Source organism: Hyperolius riggenbachi, chromosome 1, assembly GCF_040937935.1.
Source record: "Hyperolius riggenbachi isolate aHypRig1 chromosome 1, aHypRig1.pri, whole genome shotgun sequence".
NCBI lineage: Eukaryota > Metazoa > Chordata > Amphibia > Anura > Hyperoliidae > Hyperolius > Hyperolius riggenbachi.
Genome location: NC_090646.1, coordinates 22307480 through 22320254, shown reverse-complemented (window position 1 = coordinate 22320254; position 12775 = coordinate 22307480). Strand labels below are relative to the sequence as shown.

The following is a 12775-nucleotide window of genomic DNA, read 5'->3' as shown; positions in this document are numbered from 1 at the left end:
ATTCCGTTCTTTCACTCCCTGACGCAAGTCAGGAAGGGAACTCTTTGAGCTGGAAAAGAATTAATACAATGTATTTATTCTTAAAAACGCAATCACTGCACAAAACGATTTTTTGAGCGTTTTGCGATTTACCTATACCTTCTATTGAGGCGAAATCGCCTCAAAAATGGTACAGGCAGCGCTTTGCTGAGCGGATCGGAAACGAACCGCTCAGATGTGAACTCTCTCATAGGGAGTCATTACACAAGCGCTTTCAGGGTGATTTTGAAAATCGCCACCGCTTAAAAAATTAAAAAAAAAAACGCCCCTAGTGTGAACAGGCCCTCAAGCAGTGCGGGTTAAAGCTAGCGAGGTGAAGCAGTGTGGGTTTTTGTTAGAGGGGCACTACAGCGAAAAACTGTAAAATGTAAAATATGTGTAAACATATACAAATAAGAAGTACATTTTTTCCAGAGTAAAATGAGCCATAAATGACTTTTCTCCTATGTTGCTGTCACTTACAGTAAGTAGTAGAAATCTGACAGAACCAACAGGTTTTGGACTATCCCATCTCTTCATGGGGGATTTTCAGGGATTTATTTATTTTCAAAAGCACTTAGTGAATGGCAGTTGCTCTGTCCAACTGCCAAAAAGCTGTGTAGGGAGCAGAGAAGCTGGCCAGCATCATTGTTTAAATCCTTTTTAGGGAATATATAAAGAATAAAAGCCTTACTGAGAATCCCCTATAAAGAGATGGACTAGTCCAAAACCTGTTACTTCTGTCAGATATGTTATATTTCTACTGCCTACTGTAAGTGACAGCAACATAGGAGAAAAGTAATTTATGGCTCATTTTACTCTGGAAAAAATTTACTTCTTATTTGTATATGTTTGCACATATTTTAAATTGTACAGTTTTTCTTTGTAGTGCCCCTTTAATGAGCGCACTCTATGTGCAGTTCCATCAGCGTAGCTCACGCTCATCACTTCCACGCGACCTTTTCTATTACTGGGCGGTGGCTCCGTAGCGCGACACTTCAGTAGCGCGGCACTACTATGTTAGTTATCGTAGTATCGCCCACGCTACTGAAGGAAGTCAGTTGCGTTCCAAGGCCATCGCGCTGCATTAGGAAGGATCGCACGGAACTGAAGAGCGCACCCTATGCTGACAGCACTGTGCGTAGCGTGCGCTCGTTAGCAATAACACACGATTCTTCACCTCTCTAGTATCAACCCCCGCTGCTTGAGCACGGTATTTTTCATGAATCAACCCCTTTTGAACTGGCTAAACAAACACAGAACACAGAGAAGGGAATTTCTTCAGCAACTACCGTATATATGGAAAAAAGACTAATCACTTTGTGCTGTGCAAGAGTTCTGGTGGGCTTTACTCCCACAATATAACACTGGTAATAAGGATGAGATTAAAGCTAAGAACTCACATGCGATCACTGTCACGCGGCTGGGATTGGGAATGTTTGGGGATGATGCTGTATAGACGTGTCAGTAGCCTCCAGGAGGAGGAGGGTGGGGGGAGGGGGGCGATGAACAGTGCACAACACAACAGGAAGGGTAAGGAGGGTAAACAATAGTATCAGGTAGCGTTCGGCCTAGAATATCCAGCAAGTCAGATCTCTTGTCAACGCATCAGGGAGGGCCGTGGACTGCTGTATCCACTAGATTATTGACAAACGTGGTCTTTAGTGGCAGAGTACAGTATGCTCTCTATGGTTACAGGAAGGGGTGGTGCATGCAGTACATGGAGATCAGAGTACAGTATGCTCTCTATGGTTACAGGAAGGGGTGGTACATGCAGTATGCTCTCTATGGTTACAAGAAGGGGTGGTACATGCAGTACATGGAAATCAGACTAACAGTAAGCTCTCTATGGTTACAGGAAGGGGTGGTACATACAGTACATGGAAATCAGAGTACAGTATGCTCTCTATGGTTACAGGAAGGGGTGGTACATGCAGTATGCTCTCTATGGTATAAAATAAGTTATTAGGATCCGCACCATCTAAAATCACAGAATTTATTTAGTGTTCTTTAAAATCCATCAGAGGCATAAGCAAGTGTGGGCTGGGTCACCATGACGCACGGCGTTTCTGAGTATAGCTCTTTCTTCAGATGGTAAAGGCAACACACTCTAACATCTTACAAACCAAACCTCCTATATAAAGCATTGGAGAGGACCTGATAGAAGACTGTGAAGTCCTACAACATTTGCATATATACATATTCATGAATCGAATGAACTGTGTTTTATGATATACACCTTATAAACATATATTTATCAAGCGAATCAATAGGTGTATGTTGCAGGGATAGATGAGCTCGGATCATTTGTTAACACTTTAGACTTAGGTATGCTCTCTATGGTTACAGGAAGGGGTGGTACATGCAGTACATGGAGATCAGAGTACAGTATGCTCTCTATGGTTACAGGAAGGGGTGGTACATACAGTACATGGAAATCAGAGTACAGTATGCTCTCTATGGTTACAGGAAGGGGTGGTACATGCAATATGCTCTCTATGGTTACAGGAAGGGGTGGTGCATGCAGTATTTGGAGATCAGAGTACAGTATGCTCTCTATGGTTACAGGAAGGGGTGGTACATGCAGTATATGGGGATCAGAGTACAGTATGCTCTCTATGGTTACAGGAAGGGGTGGTACATACAGTACATGGAAATCAGAGTACAGTATGCTCTCTATGGTTACAGGAAGGGGTGGTACATGCAATATGCTCTCTATGGTTACAGGAAGGGGTGGTACATGCAGTATATGGGGATCAGACAACAGTAAGCTCTCTATGGTTACAGGAAGGGGTGGTACATGCAGTATGCTCTCTATGGTTACAGGAAGGGGTGGTACATGCAGTACATGGAGATCAGAGTACAGTATGCTCTCTATGGTTACAGGAAGGGGTGGTACATGCAGCACATGGAAATCAGAGTACAGTATGCTCTCTATGGTTACAGGAAGGGGTGATACATGCAATATGCTCTCTATGGTTACAGGAAGAGGCGGTACATGCAATATGCTCTCTATGGTTACAGGAAGGGGTGGTACATACAGTACATGAAAATCAGAGTACAATATGCTCTCTATGGTTACAGGAAAGGGGTGGTGCATGCAGTACATGGAGATCAGAGTACAGTATGCTCTCTATGGTTACAGGAAGGGGTGGTACATACAGTACATGGAGATCAGAGTACAGTATGCTCTCTATGGTTACAGGAAGGGGTGGTACATGCAGTATGCTCTCTATGGTTACAGGAAGGGGTGGTACATGCAATATGCTCTCTATGGTTACAGGAAGGGGTGGTACATGCAGTATATGGGGATCAGACAACAGTAAGCTCTCTGTGGTTACAGGAAGGGGTGGTACATGCAGTATGCTCTCTATGGTTACAGGAAGGGGTGGTACATGCAGTACATGGAAATCAGAGTACATGCAGTATATGGGGATCAGAGAACAGTAAGCTCTCTATGGTTACAGGAAGGGGTGGTACATACAGTACATGGAAATCAGAGTACAGTATGCTCTTTATGGTTAGAGGAAGGGGTGGTACATGCAATATGCTCTAGCTGTCGCTTTGCGCATAGTTGCCCATATTTGGATTCGCAGTCTATGAACCGACTAGCCGAGAGGAGCATTCTGACTCCAAAGGATTCACCACACATATACAATTCAAATGCTTGCCACCACCTGCGAGTCAGCGCACGACTGTAACTATATTAGCACACTGAGAACACTGTAACTTAACCCTTAGCAGTATGCAGGGATCGGCTCCAGATCTGTCTATCTGTGCCCGATTCAAGCATATGGGTTGGAGATACTACAGAACACAATGTAACGCTTTCTGAGGAGTAAGTACGATTGTGTATGTTCAGGAACAGATCATAACCGTTACGATTTTTAAACGTTTTAATAACAAAAATGCATTATACACATTTATATACACTAATTAACATATAAACACAAAGCGGAAATAATGGTGAGGGTTACCTAGCTTAGCAGTCCTGGTGGGGAGATTGAAAGAAATAAAGTCCAGTTCAAATGCAGGCATTAATATCAGAGTCCATGAAACAAAGCATGTTATGGTGGTCCATGTGCTCTGCTCTCCTGGAGCAACTACAGGCATTAATATCAGAGTCCATGAAACAAAGCATGTTATGGTAGTCCATGTGCTCTGCTCTCCTGGAGCACATGTGTGTGAAGATCTTTAGTTGATGGAATTTTGGAGACTCGGTCGGTTCTGCCCGAACTTTTATACCATCTGAGTTTTGGGGCTGGCTTTAGTAAAACCTGGGTGGTTTTTACCTCCCGCGGAGTAGGATAGGCAGCAGTTTGTACAGGCACAGAATGACATGCAGTATATGGAGATCAGGGTACAGTATGATCTCTATGGTTACAGGAAGGGGTGATACATGCAGCACATGGAAATCAGAATACAGTATGCTCTCTATGGTTACAGGAAGGGGTGATACATACAGTATATGGGGATCAGAGTACAGTATGATCTCTATGGTTACAGGAAGGGGTGGTACATGCAGTATATGGGGATCAGAGTACAGTATGCTCTCTATGGTTACAGGAAGGGATGATACATACAGTATATGGGGATCAGAGTACAGTATGATCTCTATGGTTACAGGAAGGGGTGGTACATGCAGTATATGGGGATCAGAGAACAGTATGCTCTCTATGGTTACAGGAAGGGGTGGTACATGCAGTATGCTCTCTATGGTTACAGGACGGAGTGGTACATGCAGTATATGGAGATCAGAGTACAGTATGCTCTCTATGGTTACAGGAAGGGGTGATACATGCAATATGCTCTCTATGGTTACAGCAAGGGGTGGTACAAGCAGTATATGGAAATCAGAGTACAGCATGCTCTCTATGGTTACAGGAAGAGGTGGTACGTGCAGTATATGGAGATCAGAGTACAGTATGCTCTCTATGGTTACAGGAAGGGGTGGTACATGCAGTATGCTCTCTATGGTTACAGGAAGAGGTGGTACGTGCAGTATATGGAGATCAGAGTACAGTATGCTCTCTATGGTTACAGGAAGGGGTGGTACATGCAGTATGCTCTCTCTATCTCTGCTCTATCCATCCAATCAGACATTAACCGTTTCCACATGTAGGTCAAAGTAGCAAGCCCCTTTCCACACCCCGGATATCGTTGTGGTGAAATTAAAGTGTGTGGTGACGTTGGCATGGAAAGGAACCTCAACCACAGCTTTCTGCACAACAAACATTTCCTTCACTGCTTTTCGAGGGGGGACCCGTGACGGGAACGGTTCGGACATTTCCACCTGGAACACCAGAAAGTGAATAATTAGGAGCATTGTAGGACAGAGTTACGATATTACAGTAAAAAAAAGACAATATATATATAATAGCTGATGACCTGGCATTACCCGGGTATGTATTTGGCTGGTGTTGACTCTGCCCACTTTTTTTATCCCTAACACACAATTACTCAATGACCAAGTTTGTGAGCTTTGTAGTCTTCGGCATCAATAATTTGCATTGGAATGAAACAAATCTGATTGGCTGTTTGTGGCTCCACCCCCTTTTCTGAATTTGAACCCCAGTCACCCAATGATCAACTGTACCAGGTTTGAGGCTTGTGCCATTAACAGTGCAAGAATGGCAGCAATTACATATTCCCCTTGAAAATCAATAGGCGAATTTTGATTGGCTTTTGTATTGATACCAAAGACCGTAAAGCTTACAAAATTGAGTAATTGAGTAATTGTGTGTTAGGGTTAGAAAAAGTGGACGCAACCAACACCAGACAAATACATATTCGGGAAATGCCGGGTCATCAGTGGGCGGAGACAAATACAAATGTCACTGGGAAAATGTAAACTGCAGCCATTCTTACACTGTTAATGGTAGGGCTCTCATACTTTGCAAAGTTGGTCACTGAGTGACTGGGATTAATATTCAGAAAGGTGGGAGGAGCCTACAAAAGCCAATCAAAAATCAGCTAGTAGTAAATATGTGGCACAGACTAGTCCCTGTGTCTTTGACCAATTCTATAATAAAACAGGTGATGATGTGTTTATCTGTAAGGGCGGGGATAGTGATGAGGATGGTGCTGGGGACACCATGGTTTTGAGTCCCACCCCTGAGGCAGACTAACATCTGAGAATCCACCAGCATGGTTATTCTATGGTGGCTGGATAGTGTAATGGTTAAGGGCTCTGCCTCTGACACAGGAGAGCTGAGATCGAATCTCAGCTCTGCCTGTTCAGTAAGCCAGCACCTATTCAGTAGGAGACCGTGGTCAAGTCTCACTAACACTGCTTCTGCCTATAGAGCACACCCTATTGGCTGCAGCTCTGGCGCTTTGAGCCCACCTGTGAGGATCTATGTGGTGATGATGATATGTACAGTAATATGCAGAACATAGCCGCCATATTGTATCTCGTGGAAGCCATATTTTTCATTTTTCTGACTGTATCATGTGTATGTCTGCTAAAGCCAGTCTGGCTTTGGGGGAAGCTGTGATTGTCTGTATGACAGGATATAGTACATTTGCATCTGAGGGGTGAACTCTTGTGAATAGTAGGAGCAGGAACTGCTTAACTGGTTTGCTAGCCTCTAATTAGGAGATGGCTAATTAGGCCAATAGCAGTCATGTCCCCACCTTTGATCTGCTAGGAAATACTGTCTCAGATGTGTTTGTCACCTGTAACCTGTGCCCCCAGAAAGGAAAGAGGTCATTAGATAGCAACCTCCGCTTTTGTCCTGCATCCTGAAAAGGTGTTGCATTGCTTTGAACTTTGCATTCATGTAAACAGCTACCTGTTGACCAAACATACAATCCTGACTAACTGAGTCTGGGAACTTCAAAGGCTAACAGGAAACTCTGGTCAGCAAGGATGTGCTGTCACACCCGAGGAAATTGGATTATTCCTGGATCTGGACATTTGAGTGGCTATAAATCTGGCTATAAAACCTGAGCTAGGAATATCTAGAGTTGTAGTTCTTTGGAGATAGCAAAACGCTAGGACTAACCTGGTCTGACCAGAACCGCGTTCTCCTCGCAACAACGCTCAGATCTATATGCTGGTAACGTTTATTCCCATTTTATTTTAAGCAAACTGTCTTATTGTGTATCTTTGTAACTTTTATCCTTTGTAATTTTTACTTTGTTTTTGTAAATCTTTTGTATATATTATTTTCTGCATTGTTACACTTTTTTCTGGAATATTAAACCTTTATTTAATAAGTTTGACTTCTGCTGTACTAAGCCAACGCTCATAGCCTAGAGAGAGTCTGCAGTGTAACTTGCGTTACAAGTTCAGTGCCTGATTGTGCCTTGCTACTGCACGATTGTATTGTGTGTGTGGCATCCCGTGTTTGGCCTAAGCGCAAAGCTGACCCAAATACGAAAACGCGGACTGTGTGCAGATCACTCGACAGCAGAGTGGGAATCGTGAAATGTCTAGCAGCAGCTAGTGGTGGCAGTGAGAAGTGCTATGAGGGGCAACAGCCTTGTTGTATCTTAAATTAGGCTGCTCCCCGCTTGATCTGGTCAAACCCGCAGTCGGGAACCGTATCTGCAGGCGTGCCGCGGGGCACGCCTGCTGACACTGCCAGGAAAAAAGCACAATATAAATGTTCTGTGTCTTGTCTTGTCTCCAGCTGTGACATTTCCGCATCATAGTTCTGGATCTGTTCCCATCCTCATGGCAGAGCCGGGGACACAAGCACAGGACTCCCAGCACTGAGACACGATACCTTGTGTGTATTGGTCTTGGTCAGATCCCAGGTGTAAGTGGTGCTGCGGTCAATCCCAAACTCCTTAGATCTGGAGGTGATAACTGGAACTGCGCCTTTTACAACTGCCACGGCTCCCGCATCAAATATGAAGTTGTCATCTAGAGAGAAGGAGCTGGTGACCTCGTATGTCTTCTTCACCCTGGAGAAAGAGCGATTCTGATCAATACAACAATGCTAATGACTGATCATCATCCCTACACATCCCAACCGTTACAGCCCAATACTCCTGAAGGCTCAGCAATCATGTCTGCTGGAGTCCCATAACCAGGGCTGTGGCGTTGATACAAAAATCATCCAACTCCGACTTTATGAAACCACCAACTCTGACTCCAGGTACCCAAAATTGCTCCGACTCTTTAGGCTAACTTTTGCAAAGGCTATGGATTTGGTTCAAAAATCATCCGATGAAAAAGAGCAACTCATGTATTTTTGTCTACTAAAAAAATTAATGATTTTATATTGATTAGTTGATACATCTCTGTACTGGCATCCATGGACTACATCTCCCAGCATGCACTGTGGCGTGCACTACACTGCCAGGAAAATGAAAGTGAACATGGCGCACTGCATAAGGATGAGAGGCCAGAGACGCAGCCCACCGTAGGTTACACCAACCCCCCCCCCCCCCCCCATCCATGGCACATTCTATTCAGAGCATCCCATTTTCGGAGATTCATTTTAAAATAATAATAATAATAATAGTGTCTTCTTAGGGACACTAAGAAGCACCTTGAAACACCTTTAGCCACGCCCCAGTTCCGCATGTGGTGCTCATTCATTTCACTGGGGGCTAGTTACCCCCTCCATTCCTGATATTGGTTGCCTTACTTGCCTAGTGCTTACTCCATCTTTCGGCAATCGGCAATATAGCTTCTCTGGTGCCTAGTGCTTTCCCACTCCTTCCCCAATATAGCTTCCCTGGTGCCAAGTGCTTTCCCCCTCCCACCCCCATGTAGCTCCCCTGGTGCCTAGTGCTTCCCCCTCCCACCCACATATAGCTTCCCTGGTGGTGCTTAGTGCTCCCCTGTGTTCCCATTCACCAATCTGTGTACTAAAGAGCGGGGACGTGAATGCGTGTGGGACTGCGCACAGCAGCGATCGCGTCGAGATACATATATCTACGTCCCTGGAGCTAAGATGAAGTCTCCAGGGGCATAGATATACTGTCACTACGACATTAAATGGTTAAAGTGTACCTAGGCTGAGTCGAAAGGGAGGAAATGATTTATCCTTACCTGGGGCTTCCTCCACCCCCTGTAGTCTGTAAGCTCTCTCCCTGTCCTCCTGGTCCCCTCGTTTCTGCAGCTTTCGGCCCCGTAAAGTCATGGTTCTTGCTGCTCTCTCCCGCAACCGCAGGTCGGCAGCATTCTGCACATGCGCAATTTGATAACACTATAAATGCATTTACACAGAATGCTCCTGATCACGGGAGCGTGGTGGAGGAGACCAGGCAGGAAACGGCATATGTGCAATGGATTGCAGACTGCACAGCAGCACAATGGGGGGGTCCAAGAGAACATTGAGGGAGCAGATGGACTGGAGGCAGCTCGAGGTAAGTAAAACCTCTTTCCTACCTTTCATCTGAAGTTTACTTTAAAAAAAATAGAAATGCTCCAGTCCTCAGAACATCAGTGAGTTTTGAAGGTCGCACATGATTAATCGGCCCTCAGAGCTCTCCGCCTACAGACAGTGCTGACTGTTTTGGCATTGTCTATCTACTTACACATAGGTGGTCTCCAGGTCAATGCTGCTCCCCTTGTTGTTGTAGACCCTCTCCGCCACCACCTCATTACTGGCTAATAGAACTTTGCCGCGGTCAGCCAAGAACTCCAGACTGGTAATTGTGCGGTCCTGAATGAACATCAACGCTGCATAGTTGTGGTAATCTACCCCCAGGCTCTTTACTCCCTGAATCCAGGTATTAACGGTGGTCATCATTGGGGGGCGGCCCATATACATCCTTCCACCCTCTTTGGAGACACACCAGAGGTTGCCATCGGGATCAAATGCCATGAAATGACTCAGGCTACTCCAGTTCCCAGAGCCAATGTTGTCGCTGGTTTGGGTCCATGGCTCATCTGCACTCGTAGGTGGCTCTTGTTTCAAAAGCTGACTTTCATCGGCCGCATAGAGGATCCCATTTCCATCAAAAAACAAAGCACTAAATGTTTCCCATGAATTGTCACCAATTTTATTGGTCTTCCAAGGTTCTAGCTTGTTGGTTGGTGGTGGGCCTTCGTAGAACTCCCCAAACGAGGTCACAGCATAGAGATGACCATTTGGGTGGAAAAAGATAGATTTGAACTGATCCCAGTTGTTTTTTCCGACTTGTTGAGCTTCATCAAACCAATTCTGCTTAAAGCTTGCAGGCACAGGTCCTCGGTAGAGATCGGCACCACGTACGACGTAGAGCAGCCCGTCGGGACTGTAGGCCACAAGCCCTGCGTCATCCATCCTCCCAAGCTTCATAGATCGTGCATGAAAGTTATCAGAAGGATTGGAAGGAGGCAATCCAACAAGAATCTCACTGTTGAAAAGGGCAAACAGTAGGAAGTCTAGGAAAGAGAACATCAAACATTCTCATGATATATCAAAAGATGGTCGGTGGCTATTGCTATTCCTTCTTTGACACAACAGCACATAACACTGAAAATCCACACTTACAAACTACACAGTGCCACCTTGTGGCTATTTAACACACAGACAGTCTAAGCATGTAAGCATGTACTGTATAAACTTTAACATTCAGGTCATGGCATATCCAAAGCAATATAAACAAAAAAAAGGGTGTCTTACCACCTTTGAAAACTAAATGCACCATATAAATGAGTGGCAGGTATCTGTGTAAACGTACCTGACATGGAATACTATGCTTGTATATATTACTTTTGTTATTGTTAACATTACTATTATTAAATATTTTACCAGGGGTGTAACCAGTGTCAGACTGGGAGGTGACAAAAACTGAGGAAATCCACCTGCTGGCCAAGCAGCAGTAACCCTGTGTTATCACTCCCAATAGAAACCTGCAGCAAGTCTTCACTGCGAGCAGCAACACTGATTACTGCTGCTTGGCCAGCAAGTGGATTTCCTCAGCTTTTCCAGCTCCCAGTCCAACACTAAGTGTAACAATAGCTTCTGCGGCCCCTGGAGGCCCACTGCTCTCCTCCACACATCCTGAAGCCCCCTCCAGCAGGGCCCTATCACAACCAATTGCAGAGTTGCTTCCAGCGGTGTATCCCCCCATATATCTGAACTCCTCCCCATTCATTTCACGTGACATGCAGGGACACTAGTATTGCAGGAGGTGTTCAGAGCTATGAGGCCACAGTGAACAGGAGAGATAAGCATCGATTCAATCCACCGCTGGAAGATGGTAATGAACCAGGCTCCCTATACTGCTTGGCAATATCTGGGGAACAAAAATGCTACATAGTGGGACAGGCCCCCACAAGGGTCAGGCACAGAATGCTGCAGTACTTACTAGACATGGTCAGGTGGGTCCGGAGTCCTGGGACTGTAGCTAGTGTCTCTTGTAGGCTGACGATGATGACACCGGGATGTCTGCTGCTCAATGTTTTCATCACCTCAGGAAATGGGAGGAAATTGCAGAACATGAATAAAACTTCCCCAAACCCAGCCAATGTTTTCGGGTTGTTATACCTACACAGTGTTATGTTTTTTATACCTAATATTATTCTAAGTATTTATGTTTTATTTTTATAAATAAGAAAGGGAAATGCCTGCTTCCCCAGTTGACAGATGGTCTTTAGGAGGTTTATAGATGGAAAGAGAGAACAGTGGTGAACTGGCCATTGCACAGCTCCACTCTGCACCCAGCGCTGTGCAGTTCTGCGGACTCTTAAAGAGAACCAGAGATGGGAAAATGACAAAGATTTTATACATACCTGGGGCTTCCTCCAGCCCCATCCCCTCCGATTGCTCCCACGCCGCCATCCTCCGCTGCCCGCAGCTACAAGAACCGGCTCCCGTCACTGATGTCAGTCGGAGCCGGGCTACGCAAGAGACGTGCGCTCTCTACGTATCTCTCCAGTGGCTGCTGGAGAGATACGCAACCAGCGCACTTCTCCTTTGCTTAGACTGGCTCCGACTGATGTCAGTGATGGGACCCGGTTCTTGTAGCTGCGGGCAGCGGAGGATGGCGGCGTGGGAGCGATCAGAGGGGATGGGGCTGGAGGAAGCCCCAGGTATGTATAAAATCTTTGTTTTTCATCTCTGGTTCCTTTTAAGGTGGCCATACGTCAGGCGACTTGGCGGCCGATCAACCATCCTAAATCTGATTCGATTATTATAATTGGATGAAAATCGCACCGATTCGGGAGCAAGATGGCACACTACATTACTAGGCAACCACATTGGGCGTGTAAATGCACATGCAGGGAGCCTGGAGCAAGCGGCGGACAGGTAATGTATACAGCACGGGGCACAGGGGACAGACGGCGACCAGTAGAAATAAGTGGGGATGGCGAGGAGGCACTCAAGGCTGATTCCGGATCAGTTTCAGCATGGAATTGATCGGGAATTGGCCTGCAGTGTATGGGCAGCCGACAGATGTCTCTCTAATCAGATTCTATCACAGAGAGATTTGTCTCTTGGTCGAATCTGCCCATCATTGTTAGATGTATGGCTAGCTTTACTGTGACTGTTGAAATCTAGGTTGGGACAGACCACCAATCAATGCTATCCGATTGTTCTCTGTTTTGGGAGACATTGGTTGCTTCCTTGATAGGCAGACTGGACCTGAAAGCTCCTCTTTATATGCTGCAAACACATGGGCCCATATGCAATTCAGTTTTTCACCTGAGTTTTCTCCTAGGTGAAAATTTTAAACTTGTCAATAAAATGCATTTTAGGCCACCAGCAAGCAAGAAAATACTCAAAATAATTTTAATAGTACTTTCTCACCTACTTTTTGGTACTTTTTTAGTTGAACAGTTCTGGAAAGATATTTCAATTTGAAG

General features: G+C 45.3%; 1 protein-coding gene across 1 annotated transcript; it reads right to left on the bottom strand.

Annotated features, from left to right (window-relative positions):
* Positions 1–3934: 3934 nt before the first annotated feature.
* On the bottom strand, positions 3935–11453 carry LOC137545158 (uncharacterized). Its single transcript, XM_068266274.1, has 4 exons — positions 11278–11453; positions 9517–10348; positions 7752–7932; positions 3935–5311 (listed from the first exon to the last, which is right to left on the bottom strand). The coding sequence occupies exons 1-4, from the start codon at positions 11408–11410 to the stop codon at positions 5114–5116; spliced, it is 1344 nt and encodes a 447-aa protein (XP_068122375.1). The 5' UTR covers positions 11411–11453; the 3' UTR covers positions 3935–5113.
* Between the last annotated feature and the right edge of the window lie 1322 nt (positions 11454–12775).